At 41.5% G+C, this 24123-nt stretch overlaps 1 protein-coding gene across 3 annotated transcripts; it reads right to left on the bottom strand.

Moving 5' to 3' along the window:
• Window positions 1–1058: 1058 nt before the first annotated feature.
• On the bottom strand, window positions 1059–24069 carry RPA1 (replication protein A1). 3 transcript variants are annotated; one of them, XR_011005443.1, is made up of 17 exons: window positions 23940–24069; window positions 23558–23605; window positions 23223–23301; window positions 22599–22707; window positions 21689–21777; window positions 17047–17130; window positions 15678–15810; window positions 14594–14696; window positions 13404–13472; window positions 13071–13263; window positions 11844–11983; window positions 10094–10242; window positions 8682–8814; window positions 7142–7430; window positions 5829–5936; window positions 2448–2534; window positions 1059–2075 (listed from the first exon to the last, which is right to left on the bottom strand). XR_011005443.1 is itself a non-coding variant. In XM_068210409.1 (17 exons), exons 1-17 carry the CDS (start codon window positions 23970–23972, stop codon window positions 1968–1970), a joined length of 1842 nt encoding a protein of 613 aa, XP_068066510.1. In that variant the 5' UTR covers window positions 23973–24069; the 3' UTR covers window positions 1059–1967. The 3 variants fall into 3 exon arrangements, 2 of the variants coding, with proteins under 2 accessions (XP_068066510.1, XP_068066511.1); XM_068210409.1 differs by having other exon boundaries at window positions 7254–7430; XM_068210410.1 differs by lacking the exons at window positions 21689–21777; window positions 22599–22707; window positions 23223–23301; window positions 23558–23605; window positions 23940–24069 and adding an exon at window positions 18233–18398 and having other exon boundaries at window positions 7254–7430.
• Between the last annotated feature and the right edge of the window lie 54 nt (window positions 24070–24123).

Genomic DNA, 24123 nt, shown 5'->3' with positions numbered 1-24123 from the left:
TATGGATGTGCAGCAATTCCCCTTGGGAGAAGCAGCTGCCCCAGCAGAGGCAGGTGTGCAACACTCAGAGCAGCAAACACCTGCCAAAAACAACACCCAGAAAAACTTCCTGGATGGGCCCAGGAATTGGAAATGAGCCTCAAGGAACATCATGCACTACCACTTGTTCCCAGTTTCCTAAAACTGGGTAGGAGGGATAAGAAGGGAGCAGTACTAAAAGACTGGTTAGCAGAGTGGAAAGATGGATTATCACCACTAACCTACCATTTGTCAATCCAGAACTGTGCTGAAGACTGTAATTTTCTAGTCAATGCTTTATAAGCAAGGTCAGAGGAAACAAATACTTCAATAAAAAAATGCAAGACATCAGCAGAAGAACCCAGTCATGATCCTCAGAATCCAAAAAAGAAGAGGTTGTGTTTGCAATTAATGGGCCCAGAATAATGTGCTTCATGTCCATCAATGGAAATGACATTTACAGTACTTAAACACCAAGACTTGAGATGACAAACAGGAAATCACAGGGAATAAAGGGCACCAAGTGAATACACGAAGAAACTGCGCTCTGCGGAGCAAAATAAATAAATAAATCTCACTTCTGCCACCAGAGCCCCACTGCAGCATTGCCTGGATGCTTGGAGCTGTGCAGCAAATGCCAAGCTGTGAGCTGCAGCCAGGGAACACATAATTAATGTGATTAGGAGCACACAGAGCTAGCATGCTCTGCTGACTGAAAAGCCCAGTAGCATAATTACTGTTTTCTGTACTAGCTCTATGTCTGAACAAATCTCAAAGCCTGGTTAGTTTTAGACTGCTGTGTAAACGTCAATAAAAATCCCAGAAGTGCCAGCTCATCAGCATTCTCAGGCACAGAAATGGTGAAAATATCACTGCATTTCCATGCTGTTAACATCAGGCAAGGAAGTCTCCATTCTTCAGACTAACCTTAGAGTTTGTAATAAGGTAACATCTCCCCCAAGTGAATGCTTATTATGAAAGCTAATTAATTGCTTTCCAGTAATGAGAAGTCTTTGGTGTTCAAAGAAAGCAAAATACACTACACAGGAATTAAACAGTGTTTATTGAAACAAAGCACCCCCCACTTAAAGACCTCTTTCTGATTAACATCATTACAAATAAATCCAAAGAAACTCAACATACAAACATACAAAACATGTATAGGCAGGTACTGTAAGCCAAAAAAAAAAAAACCAGTCAGAAATCCATAGTATTAATTGAAGAGAAAACTAAAGCAATGCTTTGTAGTTGCCTGGATTTCCCTGGGGGATGGAGAGTCAATGCTTATCTGCCTTCCTCAGAAGAGACAATTTTGATTAATATCAGACCCATCTGACTCAGTCTATTAAACCCTGAAGGAAGGATATTCTTCAGATATAAGAGATATGTCTTTGATTAATAATTCCACCATATTGCCATTCCAAGCATTAACAACTGCATGGCACCTGTGGAAAGTGAAAGCCTTTGAATTCTAGGGAAGGGAACTAACTTGTACTAATAGACCTGTTCTCTTTTGTCCAGATCTGAAAGCTCTCTGACACTGCTCCTCCTGCCCTCTGCTGAACAAGTCAAAGTGTCAAAGCTGTCACTACCTCCTTGTGAAGAAGACAAAATGGTTATATAATTCAGCTTTACATATAGGGAGAGAGCAAAGTTACTTCAGATATTCTGAGTGGTTTGTCTAAAGACCTTGGCAATCTGTCTAGAGATTCCTCTTCAGCTCTGTCAGAGTTTAACAGACCACAACAGGCTACAAAGTCGTGGCCATCAGAGTGCACTCTTACCTCCCAGGGCACATCTCCAGAGAAATGCATCAAATCACTCAGCCCACTACGCTGGGTGTAACTAATGCTGAATTGTCACACACGAGGTGGGGAAAATGTCCATGTAACGTTATCTACTGAGTTTTTCCTGGAAATTCTAGGCTCAAGCAGCCAGCAGTGGCCTCCTCACCCCAGCTGAGCATTTCTCCTGATGTTGGCAATCAATCTCTTGCTGTATTCTCTGTAGTTCACGGGTTTGACGTCCATTGCTGTGGCCTTAATACGAGATTCATCCTGCAAAAGAGAAATTTTAGTATGTAAAAGAACACGCAGCACTCCAGGCATTTGGTTCCAACATCCTTCTGCCCCAGTAACTTACTGCTCATGGTATCTGGGTTAGCTGGGAGTGCCAACACGACTCCCAGAGCTGGTATGTTGTTTTCATGTGAAACCAGCCACTCTTTATGAGCCTGAGAGGGAGCAGCAAGGATCCCTCCTTCAGTGCTCAAGATTGACAGTATTTGTGTGATCTTTGGAGTCTTCTGTTCTCTGTGAGCAAGGGAAATCTCTCCCCACAAACATAAGAGGAGGAAGTCACCTCCTATGGAGACAAGCCGAACTACAAAAGCCACAAGTTACATTATTTGCCTTTTGGGCAACACTTACGTTGTAAGTCTCCAGTTTCACCCGGATCCTGAACTCATAGGTGTTGAAGTTTGCATTTTGGAACACTTCTTCAAAAGCCTGCTCGTTCTGAGGGAAGGACAAAGACAGGGATCAGCTGCAGACACTCCAGGCTCCCAGTAGTGCCATGAACTTTGAGAACAGCTCAGCTTTTGGGGAGGTTGGCAAAACACTGGAACTACCTGGCCCACACAGGCAGAGGCGAGTCTTCCATCATCACATTTTAGATGCCAAACCCATAACTCAAAGGTTTTTAAAATAAAAAGGTGACAACTTTTTAGCTGCTTAAACAAAGGAACACACAATTGCACTGAATCTGTAACCAGGTATAACAAAAATACTACAAATCTTCAGGAGCTGCCAAACTGGCTAATTCTGGTGTTGTGCTGTGATCACAAACACTGACAGAGTTAACTATTTCCTTATTAATTGCCTTATTAGGCATTCTGGTTTTCTGCTTATCCATCAAAGCTGCATGTATCCTTCCCATCTTGACACAGGCCTATTTAAGAGAATGTTCTATAAAAAAAGCAGATCCATGTTTTGAACGTGCTTTAATAACCATGAGAAGACTGTGTCATATTTATAACATAAGCCGCTTCTAATTACCATATGAACACTAAACATCATCATCATCATTTATAATAGACAATTTGTCAAAACAGTAGAAAAGGAGCAGGCAAGTCATGGAGACTGTAAAAAAAAAAAAAAGTTTATTTTTGTGAAAATGTGAGTCGTCAAAACCTTTGCTGACATTCAAAAAAAATCCCGCATCTCCCTGATGATACTGACAAGTAATTATTAATGCATTTATCTACCAGATGCACTTGACTTGATCAGTCACTCCAGCAGCAGACAGAGCATCTGATCTGGAATTGAATCCACCCCAGTTCCACTCACATTCCAAGTGTTACATCTGCTGTTTTTCACTGTGTGCAGCACTATTTTACACTACACAGTGATTCTCCTAGGGTTTAGAAAAGCACAACAAATGGAGGTGAACAGGAGCAGCTAGGTTCACAGATTACAGAATTTAGGCACATCCCTTCTGAATATTAAAACCCCTTCCTTTGGCCATCTTATGGATTAGAGGATAAGAAAACTTGCCTAATAAAGCATTTAGCTCCTCTCTGCAGCTCTGTCACAAACTGTGCTAACCATTAGTGAGCTGAAAATGCCCTCAGCAAAGCAGTCACTGCTACCCCACATTACCTCCTTTGGTATCTAACAAGCAGAGGCAAGAGGCAGATGAAAAACCTTGCACATGTATCTCTGCTTAGCGTGGTCACAGGCTGTACATGAACTCCATCCATACTGTGAGCACTGAAAAGACTCCCACCAACTTCACAAGACACTGCATCAGCTCTATCAGAGAAAAACCACTAAGAAAAGCTTACTGCAAATGCATCGAGTACCATTTTTAAAGGCTCATAAAAGTGTCAAATCAAAACCAATTTCTCCTGGAACACAAAGCATTCCCGCTCAAGGGCTCACTCCATATTATGTTCCATTTTCTATCCTCAGCCATTTCCATTAGGCAGCTCTTCAAAAGACATTACATGTTTGTACTGGTACATAGGATCTGCTGTCTCTCCTTCCCCACCCAGCTCTCTTCAGCATTAAAAGCGACTAAGAAATTTTGCTTAAACTCTAGCAGAGATTAAGCATGGCTGAAGTAAGAAAATATTGACAGGTTAAGAATGTCTGAAAACGGAAATGCAAAAGTGCAAGCACATCTAATTAGAATCCCCTCAGCTAGACATCTTCCTACAGAACAGAAGTGTCCAGCCTTTGTAATACCACAAAAACTCAGCATCCCAGAACCACAACCTTTGTACCCTTCACCTCTGACAGCCAGAGTGCAGAAAATTTCCAAAAATCATTCCATATTACAGGAAAAAAAAACAGTGTCTCAAGGCAACAGCCTCAACAATCCCTCCTGCTTCACTTCCCTCCCACAGCCAAGCAATGGGTTAACCAACAGCTGGGATATCTGTGGAGCCCTGGAATCAACCAGCCTTAGCCTGGGAGCACAGCAAGGCTCATATGCAATTCAAGAACTTATCATGCATTCCACATCATCATTTAAAAACAAAAGAAAGCCACACAGCTTTTATACAGTACATAAGTGAAAAAAAATATATATCAGGAAAAGATTATTTTGGTTGGAAGAAAAACAAAAGCAGCAGAAAAGCACAGAGTGACAAAAGGGAAGATAATACTGCCTGTTAGTGTCTAATAACTTACAACCTTAAAAATTGTTCTAATCTACACAGAAAAATCACTCCAGCACCTCTGCCAATGACCTGTTTTACAAATTGTGGTTTTCATGAGACCCATAAAATTCTGATGATATTTGGTGGGGGAAAAAAGAGCCTTCAAAAGTGGGCTCACACACATTAGTTCAAAAAGCTTCCTGCCTACTTAACAAAGATACATACAAAGTGTTCTAGAACTTTTTGATTTTGTAAACAAATTTTTGGAACACATTAGGGTAATGTTGTCAGCATTCGTTGCTAAACTAGTTTTTTTGGTGCAGATTCTTTCAGTCTAGGTACAATGATAAAACAGGCTGTCTTTTCTACTGGAGCCAACACTGTTAAAGCTGTCAGTCCCCCAAAGGCTGTGGCACAACCCTGGAGTGATCAGCTGCCTCTCCAGGTCCAGGTGATGAGGACAGGCTGATCTCCAGCTTTCAGCAGCCAAAAAGAGCTCAGGGGTAGACAGACTGATTGTGGGAGCAAACTATGGGGGAAAGCAGGCAAATCTCTGTTCTTCAGGCAGATGGCCTGTGGAAAATAATCCTGAGGAGAGTAAACAAGTCCCTGCCAAGAACTTCAGGCTAGGAAGAAGCAATGATTTGCAAACTTATAAAAGATACTGAAGGCCAACATCTGGAGGACAATCTTGGGCTGAGCTGAGCTGGCCTATCACCCAGAGCAAGGGCAAATCAAATCCTTGACAAATTAAAGAGAACATCCCTTTCTTTCATATGGCATTCGTTTATGTATTTTAAATATTGTTAATTCCCAGAGCAAGTACATGAACACGCCCCAAATGCATTTGCCACATTTGCTGTACCTTCACACACAAATATCAGACCATGCTCTCTGGTGGATCAGCAGTGATGCTCCACACAAACCTTACATCTTTGCCAGAGCTGCCTTCAAAACATTACAAGAATATTTCCTTATCAGAAGGATTAAAAAAACAAACAAACAAAAAAACAAACAAAACAAAAACCACAAGCAAAAAAAAAAAAAAAACCCAACAATAAATCTGAGGGCAGCCCAATACAAGATGAATGAAACATAGTTCAACTTCAAGGCAAACAGCAAAAATACAACAAGCTAATTGACTGACCTTTTCCTTCAGTTCTCCCAGGAAAGCTGCAGTTTGCCCAAGAATTAATTCTGCTGTGTCTTGAAAACAAGTCACCCACTGATACTCCAGACAGTCTGCAATGGTCACCTAGAATACAGCAACAAATCCCAAAAGGTTATTTCATCCAGTTGCCTTTTCCTGCAGAAAGACAGAAGGCAATGCGAAAGCAAAAAAAAAAAAAGTCTCAGAGCTATAGAGTGTTTTAAATTTCCAGTAACTCTCAGAGCCTGACCTGTATGTCCTTTCAACCACAGTGGGTGGAAAGCAGTGACTTCCTACCTTTTTTAAGCTCCACAGAATGTCCATAACTTAACACAAGTTAACACTGGCAGTAGATTGAACGGCAGGGAAAGGCCAACAAGATCATAGCAGGACAACACTGATGGATGCTCAGCTGTGTCCTGCTGCCACTGATGAGCCATGAGCAGGAACAGGTATCCCAGAACAATAACCACCAAGGGGGACAGCAGCAACTCTGCAAACTGAATTTACTTTGCACATACCTGAGTACTTGAGCATAAATTCATGTAACGTTATGTTACATTACGAGGAAACTATCGAAACACTCAAAGATAGTTAAAAGTTAAAAGATCAATTAAAAGATCAATTTCCAGTCTCACATGCATTTCCTGGCTGCGTTGACAATTAGGAATGAGGAAATGGGAAACAGTGCTCTGAAGGCCTTGAGTGTGAAGGCCTCAGCATCCTCTTTACATTCTACAAGAACAACTCTGCTATGTAAAGCAGTTCATGTATTCCTAGAAGTTATCTGATAAAAATTATTCAGAAGCAGTTTGTGCTTTAAGGAGGCCGCAGGGATAGTTCCCTTCTCTCTGCATGCCCACCTGGCAGAATATTTCTAAGAAGCAGATAGAACTCTAATTTATAATGTAAAACAGGAGAAAGTTCAATGCCTATGGTCTAAGTGGGCATCACAATAATAATTCCCAGACAACTTTCTGAAGCAGACTCCATTAAAGCACGAGGCAGAACAATACTTACCAAAAAAAAAACTGTACTAAATATAGGTAGCAGCTGTAAAAGTGCAATTACTGCTCTCCAGAAATGCCATTTTACTTCAGTTTATCTTCACTACTGAAGAGGCGGAGGCCATCTGTATTCTGCACTGCATAGTACACTTGGAAACCAGAACCAACTGAGCTAGCAGCAACTTTTTGGCAAAGAGAAAAGCTTTTAATTGGAGCACTAGGAAAACAAACTGCTAATCAGCTCAATGAAACATCCCTCACTCAGGTACAGCACACAGAGCAGCTAAACACCCTGTAACTCACAGGCAGCACAGACAGACAAACAGCACCGACTGCCTTCCCTCAAAAGATTTCCTGCTTGGATTGTGCTGGGAACGTGGCAGGAAACGCCCTGAAGTCTGATCCGGGTACTCACCAGCAGCATCAGGCGGTACTTGAAGTTGGGGAATTCGCGGTCACACTTCTCGCAGCGGTAAAGTCCGTTTTGCTGGTCTATCACTTTCTTGTTGCAATCCTGAGAGGGACATGCCTGGTACATGCAGTTCTCTTTGCGCAGATGTACAATTGTGCCCACACAGCTAAAATAATCTGCCTGGGAGAGTGAGTGTGCAACATTAGCCTCAAAATACTCAATGTTTTCCCCATTCTGAATTAACCACAAAAGCAAGGCATCCATACTTGGATATTTAGGATTAGAAAGCTTAACAGATATGGATTACTGGGAAACTGTAAATCAACCCCTCTGTTGCAATAATTTTTAGGCTTCCATTATGTTAATAAAGCCCCTACAGCAAGATTATTTTGTGTTTCCATTGCAGGAAACTCCAATTGCTAGGTCTTCTTTAGATAAAGCATATTTGATTCTGCATTGTGTCTGTCAAATCTGCACTTTTTCACAGGATTAAGATTCTGCACTTTCCTACGCTTCTTTCAGGAACCAATACAAAAAACAGAAAGCCTATTGTGTAGTGTTACAGATAAGCATTTGATTAAACTATAGCCTACAGAACAAAATACCCACTCACCACACTAAAATAATCATCATAATGGTTTAAGACCACGGTCAAGTATTTCAGCAGAAAAACAGGGGTTTCTTAAGAAGCACGGGCAAAAATTGTCACAGAAAATAGCTGAATTACAGGTAAAGTGGAAGTGTTCAGAGCCAGGTTTGGTGGGACCCTGAGCAACCTTATCTAAGGGGCGGCATCATTGCGCACGATAAGGGGTTTGGAAAGAGGTGATCTTTAAGGTCCCTTCCAACCCAAACCATTCTATGATTTTGAAAATATTTTCCATGGATAGAAGCTCTTGTATATCCCAAACATCTTAGCACTTAAGTCTGAGACAAAAAACCCAAAAAAACCCCCCACAAAACTAAACAAAAAAACAACAATTAAAAAAAAAAAACAAAACAAACCCAAAACCAAACAAAAAACCAGCATAAGCCTAGAGAGGTTTCTGGAATGAAAAGCCAAGGACCTGGGGTTTATTACCAGCTTTTCTATTGAACAATTGTGCACCCTTGAAAACCACTTCCTCCTAATGCACCTCTTTCTCCCAGAACATTCTGTGCTGCTTCTGTGAACATCTTTGGGGTAAAAACATCCTCCCTTCATTTACATGAGGCTTGGAATTCTCTTGAAAACAAAGTATTATGTTGCAACATCACCAACAAGCTTGGATTTATTTGAAAAATAATATTAATTAATAGCATAAGTTCCAAGACAGTAAACACCTACTGCTCAACACTTGGACTTCTTCAATAAGAAGAATACCTGCACAAAGCCTTGCTTTTTATTTTCTCCCCAGTACACAAAGCTTGTACTGAGTGGCCATGCCTTACCTTATCTCCTTGTCCCAAGTTCTCAGATTTGGCTTCAAACAAAGTTTTCCAGTTGGTATTTGCTCCAGCTGCTGGCCCACCCCTCACATCAGAGATGGAGGCACATTCCAGAAGCTGCCCCTCGGAGTCAAACCTGCAGCCACAGAGATGCACTTCTATTTTTGGAGAGCAGACCATACAGACTTATCAAAAGCTTACGTTTATTTTCATGTGCTCGATACATGAGGGATTTTTTATCAATGATTGCAAAGGAAACAATTACAGTAATATGTGTATATTGCAAACAAAAATAGCATTTCAGAATAAGTTAATAGTCTGACTTAATTAGCACAGTATTTTATAAACCCACAAAAGGAGGACAGCTTTGTTCTATATAACTGCAATTTGTTTGCCAGCTAGTGGTCAAACCATGCACTGCACACTTCTTAGAGGCAGGCAGATAACAAGATTTAAGGGCATCAAGATATTTCCATAATTAAAATTAAATTACATGGTACCATTATCTTCGCAGCAGCTTCGAAAGAAAAAGCAAATAGTATTGAAAAGATTATGCTTCCTCTGTTAAGATCAGAAAGCACAGCTCTTCAGCAAAAGGTTGCACTGCATTCCTGTTGTGATGGGCTTTGTGATTTCACAAACACACCAACGAGGCTCAAAGACTGAGCTTAATTAAAGCGTGACAGTAATAGCTCAGACCCACAATCAATTTTATCTGCAACAAGCCTCTGAAGTATGGGAGAGCTCAATGACAAATGGAGGATGCCATTTATTTAATCCACATTTGGGTGATGTAACTGGAATCTGAAGACTCAGGATTCACAAGTCTGATGCTGTTGGCATTTAACCCTCTTCACACACACACACACCACATCTCACCACATTCATACTTACAACAGACAATTTAACAACTACTTACAGGAGAAGCAACAATGAAATCACTTTGTTTTCCTGATAATAAAAGAGTTATTTTGCTATCTGAAAAATATCTGGCAAGAACTAGACACTGAGAGATGTCAAACAGTCCCTCCACACTTAACTGAGTGTGTATCAGATTCCACACAATGGAAAAGCCTGTGGAAAAAACTACCATTCTCTCAGATCAAGCCTCAGAAAGTAGAGCTGGTCAAGCCTGATTTCATGCTGCCTTCCAAGGCTTTGGGTCAGCATGCACTACCCCGATTTCAATTTTTCAAGGTCTGTCATGGAATTAAAAGTTTTTTGAATTGAACAACTTAAGAAGGACAGCCTTCCAGGCTCTAGGGCTTGCAAGCCAGAGAAGCTTCTGCAGCCCTGGAAGCCACAGCCTCTGCCACCTTCCCTCAGTGCTACACCCACTGCTCAAGTACAGAGAAACAAAATAAAACAAATACTCTGCAGGAGGTTGAAACAAAGCAACCTAAACACACTCCTACCATCCTCGGAGCTTGAAAGCCTCTGGGCTATCAGGGTTGATGACAACTGTGCTGGAGGACAGGACAGACAGGCTTCTGCCACCAAAGTCAGAGACACGGGCTCCTTTGATGGCAATCACAGGTTGTCTGGAACCATCAAACTGTTCAGCCTGCATGTGTGAAAAACCAGAGAGCAGCAGCAGCACGTTACAGGAAAGGCACTGAACTTGTAGTCATAATTCACAGATCATGACAAGAGACCAAACCTGAATCAAACTGCCCCACTATAGCTAAAAGGTAAGGTTTTGAATGGCGTCATTATGAGTTTAAGCAAAGCTAGGTGACAATTTTCTGTGCAATCCTAACACCTCGTTTCCTGGGGAACCAAAGAATCCTTAAATCACACCATGGGTTTGTTAGAAAGGACTGGTCCCCTCTGTCAGCTGCTTTACACCAAGATTTTAGGAAGGGAGATGTGTTATGGGAATGCAAACAAAATTAATTGTTCATATCAGACTCCTCAGGAGATGAAACAACTCACTCAGCTTCACTGAACCAATCATGTCCCTCTTACTACCACTTACACAGAAGTGCAGCTATGCTGACCAAACATTTTTACTCAACTTCCCATCTTCTGACTTTTATGTCATAAAGCCGCTCTAATGCTGTTCAACTGTCATCACCTGATTAGTCTGACACTAACAAAGAACCTCATGGCATGAGAGAGGGTTTGAAAGGTATAGATTTTATGGACCCCACACCACTCAGCAAGCAAGGGGAGGATCATGTACTTAAAGATAACAAATGAGCTGGAATTGCAGTAGTACTTACTGTACCCATGAGATGCAAAACCAGAAAACACATCCCAGCAGTCATGGCAGTGACTGCTGTAAAAGACTTACAGATTCTAACCCTAACTGTGCCAGCTGCAAGCCATACATCACTCCCCCTCAATGCTTATTGATATTTCTATTCTACAAGCAAGCAAACAGATTTAACTTTGCAAAATGCAGACCCTGATCTCTGTTGGAAGTGTTAAGCCAGGAATTGTATACCAATAGTCTCTCCTATTATAACCTAGTTCAATCTTAAGGCTTTGCAATACTGAACTCCAGTTTACTTCATCTGTATCAGCAGATGGTTAATGGTGTTTAGGTACCTACAGTATCAGTGCACTTGATCATTTAGTCATAAAGCATCACTGTCAAGCTGGCAGGATCACTCCCATTTTATAGACTGGCACATAAATCCCTAAGTATCTATAACAACAGTGGAAAACAAAGTAGCCTGTTAAAAAGATAAGGAAGCATTTTACTGCAACTGTTCAAACTTTCACTTTCAAGGCTCTGATGCTTTAAACTCCCAGTCTGTGACAGATCCTCTCAACCTGCTCATTAGGGATAACATGTATCCCACCCTACAAATAAAATTCATCTCATTTTGAGACAGCCATAGCCACCAGGCTTTTCCATCATCAAGCTGCAGCTCACACCCTTTCCTAAACCAGGAGCCCATTACTTTCAGTATTTTGGCTTGAGACATAATGTCTGCAGTTGTTCAGAACACATTAGTCAGATCATGTCAGCAGTTTGTCAGGGAAAGGTTAGGAACATCACACCTGAATGCAACCTGACAGTCTTTCACCTTCTCTTGGCCCCTGATCCTTGAACACCCAGGACTGTGTCAGTGCTGTGCCCATCTCAGGTGACAACAGCACTTCCTCGCCCTACACCAAGGCAGCTTTGTTAAGAGCAGGTAAGAGAGCACATACCTCATTTCCCCACAGTGTAGCTGTCACCAGTTTCCCTGATGTATCCATCAGATGCACGTTCCTCTTTGAAACCTCCCTATTGTTAGCTTTCACTGTAATTTTAGTGACATCTTCGTAGCTCTTGCAAATTCCAATTACATCTGAGAAACAGTTACAATTTAGAGTTACTCAAGGGTCACAATTGGAGAACACAAGATCACAAGAGAAGAATTCTAACCTACTGTCAGATTTTTACCTTGTATCCCTGCTCCTTATTGAAATGAAATCTGATATGGAAATTAAGTGTATTATGGTAGGAATGTTCCACTACAGAACTCTTCAGTGCTTTAATTTTGTTGACGCAGTCATTAAGATATTCATGAATGCAAGCCTCACCACATTAGAGAGATCAAGGCATTGTACTATCTTTTCCCATCACATACTGTCAAAGGACTTCAGTCCTGATCATGTAACACACGCTGTTAAAGCACAAGCAAGAGCCTTCAAAGTGACTGTAACACAATGAAACAACTGGCTCGTGCCTCCACATAACTCTGCAATTATAAGTTGCAACTTTAACAAGTCTGCATGCTCAGGTGGTAAGAGCTAAAGCAATCCCCTGTGCAGTCCCTAAAAATACACCACTTTTAATATTACCCATCTACCTTTAGAATTCCCAGCTGAATGTCTCTGAATCACAGGCATCTTGTGCCTCTGAAACCTGAGAACCCTCGCCCCCACCCAAGCCTCTGATTTTTCCGGAGTACTCTGCCCAACGAATTACAGAAAAACAAACCTCCAATACTTCATAAAGCAAGCCAAAACAGTCATGCAACTTGGATTTGGATGCAATGAATTATGCCAAAATCACTACAGAGATAATTAGATAGTGAAAGAAAGCAAGACCACAGAAGGTATGAAATGCACACATGCTGAGCAAGGGCATTTTTTCTTTCAGCCTTTTTCTGGGGAAAACAGCGATCGCAGTACAATAAACAACTGTCACCTACTGTCTTCAGGTTGAAGTACAAGTTTGAAGAATAATTGTTATATATTGTTAGAAAACAGGCAAAATCATCTTAACAGGAAAATTGCCTGAGGAATTTTTAATGGCAACAATCACTGGATGACTTCAATTAAGAGATCACAACACTCGAAGCATCCTATGCTCACTATCTGCCCAGAATTCAGGACACAAAAATCAAACTTCAAAGCTTTAGAATTTGCCATTTTCCTACTTTGACTGACCAACAATCGAGTCTTTGGGTGTGTTCTCCAAGTCAGAGATGGATACAAAATCAAACTGAACAGATGGAAGATGCTGGGCATCATCACAGGGCACAACTGAAGTCTCATTAGTGAATGTAATCTCATAGTCATTCTTAACAGCTGTATATTGCTTGTTAGCAGTCTTCAAATTGCCTTTGGTAAAATAATATACCTACAGGAGAAAGCAATGAAACAGGGGATATTATCAGTAGTCAGGGAAAATAGATTGTGTTCACCTTTAAAAATCCTTGCTAGGCTCAAGTTCCTCTTTTCCAGCTCCTGTCAGTCTAAGAAAGCACAAAGCTACCATACCTTGTTCAATTCAATGAGAGGAAAGAACTTGTCTGCTTGATCATTGAATGCAGTAGCTCTAATCTCACCCTGCAGGAAAATAGGGGAGCTGGTCAGAAGTGAAATTGGTCGTGGAAAAAGATAAAAAAAATAAATAAATAAAATCTTTGCAATGTTAAGTGGTAGCAGTCCTGCAGAGACAGTGGGGTCTGCCAGGGAAGCTCCAGGCATGTGAGAAACAAACAACATTCTCTTCACATCTGTAGTTAGAGCTAAAATGACATATTCTACACCTGACAATCAAACCTCATATTCAAGTCTCATTAGTACATCTACAGCTTCAGAATAAAAGGCATAAGAACTGCATCCATCATAGAGACACCTCTGAAAATGCCAGTAAAACTGGCAGTGATGAAATAAAATTCAAATAGACCCCACAGCTCCACAAGTTAGCACACAGTATACTGTGATGGCTCCCACTCAGATATGTCTATAAGTAAGAATTAATAACAATTATACCCTCACTAGATATAAACACTGTTAAAAAAAAAGAAAAAAAAAAAAGAATATAGACACTATGCAGAGAAAACAAATGCCTGGTGACAACATGTTACATTATTAACCTCACATTTTACACTCAATATAATCTAGCAGAATCTTGTTTGTTTTCACGACAGAAGGCTGTAATTTGATAAGAGGTTTGACAAACTGCAAGTTCAGTTAGATTAACCAGATACCATTCCCCAAACAAACCACAGAGGAAATTCCTCAGTGTTACAATAATTTGTACGCCAATTTCCTTGTGAAAATTGAAAGCTTGTAACTTGGAGGTAATGCTCCTCTCACTCCCTGTTTTGTAAGGTGTAGCTCAGCCAGGAGGAGATGTCACTCTCAATCTACAGGAAACCACCACAACCCTCAGTATTAGGTTGTCAGTTTGCATAAACAACTCTATTTTGAAGCTGCAAAAATCCAGTCACACACTATAGACTTTGATGAAAAATAATCAGCAATGCTGCACATTTAAGACTTCATTCTGGATAAAAACTGGCACGTTGATGTGCAACTTAATGAATGCGGGGATACAAGTTTCAGTTGTAATAAAAAAAAATCATTTCCGAAAAATGCACTTTATTTCCTCTATTCTGTCTTTATGAAAGGTTCATCAGCATCTGGCATACATTATCTTTGTCTCAACATATGACACTTACACTTTCATCAACCAGCTCTATGGAAAAGAGCTTTCCTTCCCCACGAGAGTTGCTCCACGTGCGGATCTGACCTTTTTGGGTAACACGAGCACAAATGGTCCACCTGAAATCATTCAAGAAATCACTGCTCTGCATCTCTTTGCATCATTTTAAACAAGAGATTGACTTGACAGACCTTTGGAACTGGAATGTGACTATTTAAAAGCCAGAATCTTCCCACTGCACCTCGGCAACTCTTTCCACTGCTTTCTGTTTTAATGGCCTAGACCATTAAAGACAGAAAGTTGTAGAGAAGGCAACAAAGCAGCCATAAAACATCCAGTATGATAATAATAGTGAACAATCCTTCTACACAGAAGCAGACCTCAAATCTTTTACTCTTCTAGGGTACATTTCTCACACAGCAGTTTGCCTGCTCTGAAAAGCCACGCCAGAACTCAAGAGCTCAATTATAGGATTCGCATTTAACTTGGGTAATCAAATCAGTTTGCATAACTTAAAAATGTCATTCACTAAATAATTACATCCTCATGCTTTTCAACAGCTCAGTAGCTGAAGTGAATAGCTTACTGAGCTGTTTTGTCATTAAGTTACCAAAAAGAAGGTTGCTTTAGGAAAAAAAAAAACCCAGACAAGTCAATCGATTTTCAACTAAAATATTAAAAAACTATCAAGCTCAGCAGGGCAGCTGCACCAAGACAATGGCAAGGCAAATCTCAGATTGTTAAGAGTGTTGATGCAATTTAAAAAGATAAAAAAAAAAAGAAAGAAAAGAACACCCTTTGCCACAGAAAAAGAAACTCAGAAAACAAAACTCTAAACATAAACCCAAAACAACAACAACAAAACAAAACCCCAACAAACCAAAACAAAGCCCACCAGTGTTTTCTATGGAAGGTTTTCTGCTTGTTTCTCTGGGTGGTTTTGTGGTTGTTGTTGGGTTGGTTTGTTTGAACTTAACCAATAAAGTCCAAAGAACTCAATGAATTATTTGACAGAGACTCACACATAGAAAAGCAAAACAAAGCTATTGTTCCTTCATGTCTGTGAGATGAACAAGGCCTGGCAAAGCACAAGAACTCACTTGGACTGGTATGGATTCAAGCTGGCAATTGGCACCACTTTGATCTGAGACCCCCCAGGTGTCTTCAGGGCATTGGGAGCACTCGCTTTTCCAAACTGGTTGGAGGGAGCGTGGTACTTGGGAGCAGCAGGACCTTCCAAAAACCACACCAGAGCAGAGAGGATTTCAGCCTCACACACAAAGATAGCTTAAAACCAAGTCAGGGTGCAGAACTTTCCCACCATGCCATGGGGAGCCACACAGGAAAGGTTCCAGGGAACACCCTGTGCCACGTGGGCACCACAGAGGGGCTGGAAGCTTGTTGTATCATTCCTGCTCTTGGTCACAAGTGTCTTCTAGGCTGCAAAATGCTGCAGAAGAGACACTCTCAGACCCTTTAGAGTGCTTGCACTTAAGTGGAAATGTGTCCACAGTCAACCACTTGAACAGAGGTTAAGTGGCAAACAACTGTTTAGCAGTACATTCTTTAAAATAACAGAATCACAGGGTGGTTTGGGTGTGAAGGGACTCATTCCAACCCCCTGCCAGGGACAGGGACACCTTCCACAAACAACCTTACCCACAACCCCATCCAACCCAGCCCTGAACACTTCCAGGGATGGGAAGTGTTAGATCAAGACACCACTTGGGGGAAGAACTAAGGAAAAATACCCCACAAATAGGTTTTTGACATAAAGTGATATTGCTAATTCTAAACTTGATCTTGTCAATGTATATGCAAAAAAACTCTTGTGATCAGCTTTAAGCAAGGAAGGAGAAGCTTGTTTTCTGCTGCAAGTTTCTAAGCAAATGTCAAAATTTTACTATTTAAAAATTCTTCCTAAGCACAGGGGTAAAGAATACAGACAAGTTAAAACAGCACCAAGAATTAGGATTGACAACTTTTTAGCTCAAAAAAAAAAAAGTCTACAGGCTGACATTTAAATTGACTGCATCCTTCAGTATCTCACTGAAATCTTGATCAAAAAAACCATGTTTCTAGATGTACTATCAAATAATTTCAGGGTATTGCCTAAAATGTTTGGCCTCTATCTCTCTATCTCAGCACTGGTAACACACACAGTTGGTGGCCAGCTCCAAACTGCAGCCTAATTTGGGTGTCCACAGAGCACTGCTTCAAGAATGCAATGTAAACTGAATAAAGTTGGGTTTTTTGGGCTTTTTTCCCTCGGGGAAGAAAAGGGACAATTTTTCCCCTTTTATAACCAAGTATAGACTACTCTTCAGAGAATTCACCTAGTCAAGCTATGGGCTACTCCTCAATGGAGAGTTTCTTGTGGAATACCACTAGAGAAAGGATTTTATTTAAACTGAAGCTGCAGTTTCTCACTGATCACATATCAGAATTCCTGCCCAGTATGACTCTTACCTGCTCCAGACAAATTGCCATTTTGTTGCTGTGGTTTGCTGGCTGCTGGGTTTCCTGCTGGAGCTGCAGAACGTTGCCCTTGTCCTGGTAATTAAAATGGAAAGAGACCATAGAGTAGGGAGCACATTAATTAAAAGTACCCTTTCAGGAAATAAGACTTGCATGCAAAAAAAAAAAAAAAAAAAAAAAAAATTAAATAATTAAACCCACAGAGAACATGCTAAAATCCAGGTATTTAAAACACAGGAGCAGCTAGCTATCTGTTGAACATTACCATGAAGGAATTCCAGTCAGATCTCTTTCCTCAAGCAACTGCTTTCTACTTGGAAAGAACTCAGGGCTGATGGTGATTTAGAAGGACAGCCCTGAAGTAATCTTGACAACTTTTCAGTGTTTATCAGCTGCTATTGCTCTGACAGGTAGTTTCTGCTCCTACCTAACAGCAATGATAAAAAAAAAAAAACTGTAGAGAATTCTGTCTCATCACTCAGAAAGGGCCAAAAATCCACTGGGTAAAGTCAAATCTGAAGTTAACCCAAGACAAAGAAAACATCTGCTGGATTTTATTTCCGAAATATGAAGATGTTTAATGTGGGGGTGATGGAGTCATCACTTCAGAATTCACCAGGGCCCCTCTTGGCACACAGCAGTAAATTGCTTAGGGAGCATAGTGATGCCACAGTAAGAACAAAGTGTCCATTTTTTTAGATTTCAGGACTTTTACTTGCTCTAAATTAATGATAAATTACAAAGGAAAGAGCAGACAGGCATATCCAAAGCAAAAGTCCATTAAAAGACTAATCTACCATTCAAAAATTTGAACTCCTTTACAACGTAATTTGCCTCTAGATGAGAAAATATCCAACATTTTTGTCCTTTAGGACACAACTAATCCTTAAGGTCTTGCTTTGCAGGAAGACCTAGGCCTGAGCAGGCAAACTCCCCGTGATTTGGGATGTAAGGAGGAAGATGGTCAGAGAAAATGGAAAAGAAGGTCAGACCAAGCCTGTAGAGCACCACGAGGAACAAAAGCAGAGAATCCCAGGACAGAGGAATGGCATCAGACTACAGGCAAGAAGCAGAAGCAACACAAGGAGAGCCCAGTGTGGTGTTGCCTGATGTGGTAGAGTCTCCAGAGGTAACCCTCTGGTTATTTTTAATCCAAAACCCAGGTCCTTGCACAAACCCCAATCTCTAACTTGCCGCAGTAGAGTCACATCGGTGAACTGGTGACAGTCTCCCTGGCAACAGCGTGACGTCAAACAGCAAAATGTGTATTTACTGCAGGTTCCACTAGATGGAGGAGCCAGGTCTCCCCCTTGCTCCATGGCCTCAGGTGCTCAGAGGGTCAGCACTCCACACCCAAATTCATTTTGTGCAAGGGAAGGTGGGAAAACAAGAGAAAAATATGTCTGGTCAGGGGAGGAATATTCAGGAAGAGCAGAATGCGGGTATGAAGCAGCAAGAGGTTTCCTTATTACTTTTGTTCCAAATATGTTTCTTTCTGTAGGAATTTGTGATTTAAAAAAAACTCCACTGAAAACCAAACCAAAGACCACCACATCCATTGGAACACGTGTGTGTTATGAAACACAAATTCACATTTTAATGGCTGCCTACCCACAGCCGAGTGTTTCTCAACAGAGTAAGAATAAATTCACACATCTGTGCATGTGTTCAAATACAGAAGTAGCAGAAATATCTCTTCAATTTTCTCGCTTGGAGAGCCTAGGGACTCCTAAACTGTGATTTTTGGTGGCTGGTGGCCTACAGATCACTTAAAGTGCTCAGAAAACCGAGGAGGCTGCCTGGTTTCTGCTGTTAGTTTTTATTAGCAGGAGGTGAAAAAAGCAGTTGAAATACCTGCTCACATTTCTTCTGTATGTGGTAGATTAGGCAAACCCAAGACCTTTGCCTGCAGCTGCCTCACAGCCCACTCAAAGGCAATAACTGTGTAACAGGAACCCTCAGCTTCCAATAATTTGTCACCAAGAGGTTTTGCCACAATGCCATGACACAAGACCTGCCCCAGAACAGAGCAGCAGGGAAGGGAGAGAAGGGGGAAAAAATGCACTTTGAAACAACACACCTCTAAATCACAGCAGTGGGAAGGGCAAGACTAAGGAGTTCAAGTGAATGTGTAAGTACATAAACATTTCAACATGCAAAGATTAATGACAGAGGTTGAAGATAAGTAGCAAGTCATTGTCATAGTGAAAAGAAAGTCCAGCATCAGAGTAATTTGAATGAGATTAACGACAGTAATAACACAACCATCCAGTCTTCAACAAGAACTAAACTGCTCAGTCTTAATTTCCAATACTATTATGAGAGGCTGCCTGAAAAGTTTTTATGATTTGTAATAAGAAGATTGTGTCTCCAGCTTCCTTGTTAGGCAGATTAACCACCTACTGCTCCCATGTAAAGTGGCCAAAAGCCAGCTTCTCACCCCCCTGGGTCCCACTGTGCTATTACAGTCTGAGAAAGAATATTCCTTAATCCTAGGTCTGGCAGTCTGAGATCTGTATTTCAAGGAAAACCAAAAGTAGGGCGAAAAGGTACATTTTTAAAATACCAGAACTTTTTTTTTTAAACAGAAACCACGAAGTACGTTTAAGATGCTCATTTTGCATTAGCTGAGTGTCCCTCAAAAATATCAATTTCTTAATATATACAGGAACTTAAGAGAATATGCAACTTGAAATCCACACCTCTGCCATTTCATCAAGGCCTTCATGACAAATCTTGCAGCTTGAAGAGCTGGCTGGGTTAAGCTTACCTAATCTAAACTATTACCATCTTCTGTATCAGAGACCTTATTTAGTATCAAATAAAAGGGTATGAAGTCGTCAGAATAAGATCAGTGTTCAAATGAAATACACATCACATCTTTTTTGGCATCTTTTACCTAGTGCAAGCCCACACATATTATGACCACAGACCTGTAACATCTCCAAAAGAGTTTAGATTTGAAACCTTCACTGCAGAGTATTTTTGTAAGTCCAAATGAAGAACACAACTTTGATCAAAGTAATGGAAATTTTACCAGAATTTATAGTTAAAGGTATATTTTCAGCTCAATTCTGTCAGATACCACGTTCTCAGTGGTTTCTAAGCAACAATATAACTGAAAAACACTATAGTTCACAAGCTCTTGTATCACATAAGCAGGGAAATGGGAGAAAGGCACAAAACAGTCTGCTCAGTAGCTATTCTGAAAGTCTTGGTCTCTACAGCAACTGTGGGATTAAACCATAAAATCTGAGATGTCAACACATTTTTTAAACAGCAATTAGCTAAGTAACTATCAAAGGAACAAAGGATTCTTTAGGCTCATTTAACATACGCCCCTCTTAATTCCCTTGGAAAAAGTTAATGAAGAAAGATGTCTTTGCCTTTGCAACAGAAGAGATTTTTAACCAGAAGAGCAATGCACCTACCACCACTGTTTGTCCAAACTATTCTACAGAAAACTCTTGCCTCTAATGTGTGGTCCCTTAGTAATAAAAATATATTAGTCCACTTCTCTCAGGATAAAAAAAAAATCTTCAGGAAGAGCTGTCTGCTATTAAATTCCAGCCATTATCTGTGTATACATCACTGACAGAGCTGTTAAAATATTTTCTTTAAGTGCTTATTATTCTCCCCCTTTTTAAAAGATCAGAATTGGAAGAGCAGAACAGGCTTTTGAACATTCTTGGAGGGAAAAATGTTTTAATTTAAAAAACCATTTGCATGAGAACTGCAAGCTCAGCACACAAAAGTGAAGAACACAGCTATTTATGCAACATAACAGACCCAAAGAGATTAATGGCAGGTCAGATTAAGGTCCAGCCAGTGCCTCAATCCTTTTTCAGCTGGGCATGGTAGGAATGGGTGCTTAGGGAATTCTGTGCTCTCCTTGTTTTCATACCAGTCTCTTGTCTAGGTACTTGGAACAATCTAAGTTTTAGTGCTTCCTGCACCTAACATTCATGCAGAGGATGTATTGTTATGTTTAACAGCCTTTAATGGATTTCTCTTTCACATCTAATTGCTTTTTGAACCTGTGCCAATTTTTGGCACCTACCTCCACAAGTTCCATAATTTAACTGTGCAGTTTAGGGGTGTGGTGCAGCCTTTGTTTTACAACCACTGCCTGACAACATGAGAGCTGAAGAGCATCAAATGAACATAGAAAAGAGAGAGAGAGAGATTCATCATTCTTTATTCATCCCCTCCATGCCATCTTAGACTTTTACAGATCATTATTCCATCTTCCTCCTCCTGTTTCTTTCCAGACAGGAGAAATTAGAATCTATTTGATTACTCATTATGAGGAGACATAAAATCGCTTCCGCTTACTTACTGGAACTTGAGGTAGAGACCACTCACTGCAATAAAAACCTGTCAAGGTTATAAGGTATGGATGCTCCAAACACCATGGAGAGACTCAAGCTTCAGCCATGGTGCAGTTTATTAAAATAGGTACAAACCCCAGTTTGTGTGACACAACCAAAAAGGATTTTCAAGATCTGGACATCACTATTCCAGGCATAAAAAAAAAAAAAACCCTGAACGTGTCTGACTGCTTTTTTCAAGTGAAAGAGAGAAGCTGAAAGGCTCTGAGGTGACAGAAGAGTATTTACTCACAGCTACTCACCCTCATTGTACGGCTGGGGATTGCCAATAGGCCCAGCAACCTGATCAGCAGTTTGCAGGACATTTACATCCATCAGGATCACCACTCTCCTGCAACAGAACAGACAACAAGCAAAGACTGTCACTCCCTCTGCAACTCCCATCTCTGGATATCCTTTGCAGCAGGTGAGAAAACCAAGCATTAGGAGGCTGATTCTTTGGATGATGGATCTGGGAGACAAAAGCTTTCCACTGTCAACTAAGCCCTCTCTTGAGGGACAAGTAAGCTTGAAACAATATCAAGGATACTTGATATCACTGCATCAAGGACAGGCCTGAACAGGCATCAAAAATAGCCTGGGAAACCACTGTGTTTTAAAAATAGCTAAACCATACCAGATTTTTATTCCCTGCCTCAAAAGTTGTTGTCTTCTCTCCAGAATAAAAAGAATACAAACCTTAGTTCATCTCCTGCTAGACATATACATAGTTCTTCTGTAATAGTTTCACCTGGATCCCTTCCCACTTTGCAGTATCCCATCCCCTCAAATGCTCCTCCTATCCTATTTCCTCAAATTTTAATAAAAGACCAGATCCCACAACACCTACGTAACAAGATACCTTTATTGTTTCTTTTCAACAGCAGAAAATTTTAAGGAAGCTTTGTACAAGTATTTGGAGTATTCCAGCTGGAGTACTGCAACTGGAAATTTTATATTACTAAATCACTGTACCAGATGCATTTGATCTCACTAGAGTCACATTCTGCATTTTATTTCTGCGGTGGACTTTCCCTCGCGCACCCTAAAGCCTGAGTATCGTCAGATAATCCCAACCAAAAGCACTTGGCCTCTGCTTAGTCACAAAGCACAGGGCCCCCACTGGTGCAGCTGCCTTTCTGTAGGGCTGAACTTAAAGATTAACACAAATACCTTCCATCTTTCAGGCTGTTGACAATGAATCTGTTAACCTGGCAAATACACCGGGCTGACAGGCGTTCCTCTTCCACCAGGGAGTTCAGCTGTGTTGCCAACATGAATGCTGCAGGAGAAGGAAAATATTGAAACAATTCACAATGACAGCTTTAAAAGGGGCTGCCACACCTTTTCCAGCCAGTCAAGTATTGCACTGGATCTGCAGCTTGACAAAGAAAACAGTGCAACTGCTAAGAAGTCACCAAAACTGACCATAAAGTATGCTGTATTCATTCCCCACACTTCAGAGAGCAGTGATAGCTAGAATGATTGTATATCAAAGAATTAACAGGAAGGTTAAGCTAAACTACTTTCAAACCAATGTCATATGTATAGGTTTCTGTATTTCCATTATATCCTGCAGCAAGTTGATTGCTTATATTTCACAAAGTTCCAAAAGTCAAAGATTTCATCTAAAGGACAAAACGCACTTGCACACTTCAGAGTCTGTGTCCCAGTGAAAAACCACACTCTCCTTCAATATTTATTTCAGCATTTTGCATCCCATCACCAGACCAGGAACTTCATCACCCTTAGCACCTCCACACTTAGAAAAACCTCACTGCAGCTTGTCATACTCACAGGAGAGGGTGTTCACCCCATCACTCATCAGCACTCGGTAACGTGGGGGCCCAGTTCCTGTGGCAATAGCCCGTGTATTCTGCAGGGAAAAAAAAACACCCGGGCTGTCAGTTCACATTTGTTCAGAAACTTCTCAAAACCAGAAAGTGACATTAACAACAAGTGACTTATCTACTCGGCTTTTCTGAACACTAATCAACGGCATTGCCCAAGCACTGTAAAACAAAATTAGGAGAACTAAAAGTAGAGCAGCTTTGCTCGGCATCTCCGCAGAGGAAAGCCTGGCTGCACTCAGGACCCCCCATGCAGCCACCAAGGCAAGGGACAGTACTCACGATGACTTGCAGCACGGGCTTGGAGACTTCCTCCCCTTGCATTATGGCCTGGAGAAATGAAAGAGACGCTCAGGAATGTGTCACCGGAACGCCTCGCCACCCACGGGGACCGAACCACGGAATCAATGAGCTCGGAGGTCTGAGACCATCGGGCCCAACCTATGAAGGGCTGCAGCCAAGGAGTTGAGGAGAAACTGCCGTGGAAGAGCCAGGGACGCGGGTGTGGCCGTCACCGCTGGACCAGGAAACCCCCCCGGGACCAGGCCCCGCTCCGGGCCTGCTTCTCCCCTCGGGACCGGGCCGGACACGGTGCCCAGGCCCGGCTTTCACCTCCCCCCCTGACCAGGCCCGGGTGCATCCCAGCCCACCCCGAGCCGCTCACCGCGATGGCCCCCTCGCTCAGCCGCACGCTCATGGTGCCGCTGCCGCCAAATCCTCCCGCCGCTGCCGCCAAATCCTCCCGCCGCCGCTGCCGCCAAATCCTCCCGCCGCCGCTGCCGCCACCGCCTCCTTCCGGCACCGCCTCAGGCCACGCCGTGCGTCACCCGCCAGCACGGCGCGTCTAT

The sequence above is a fragment of the Anomalospiza imberbis genome, chromosome 20, assembly GCF_031753505.1.
Source record: "Anomalospiza imberbis isolate Cuckoo-Finch-1a 21T00152 chromosome 20, ASM3175350v1, whole genome shotgun sequence".
In the NCBI taxonomy this organism is placed as follows: domain Eukaryota; kingdom Metazoa; phylum Chordata; class Aves; order Passeriformes; family Viduidae; genus Anomalospiza; species Anomalospiza imberbis.
The sequence above is the reverse complement of the archived record's forward strand: the minus strand, read 5'-3'. Positions and strand labels throughout refer to the sequence as shown.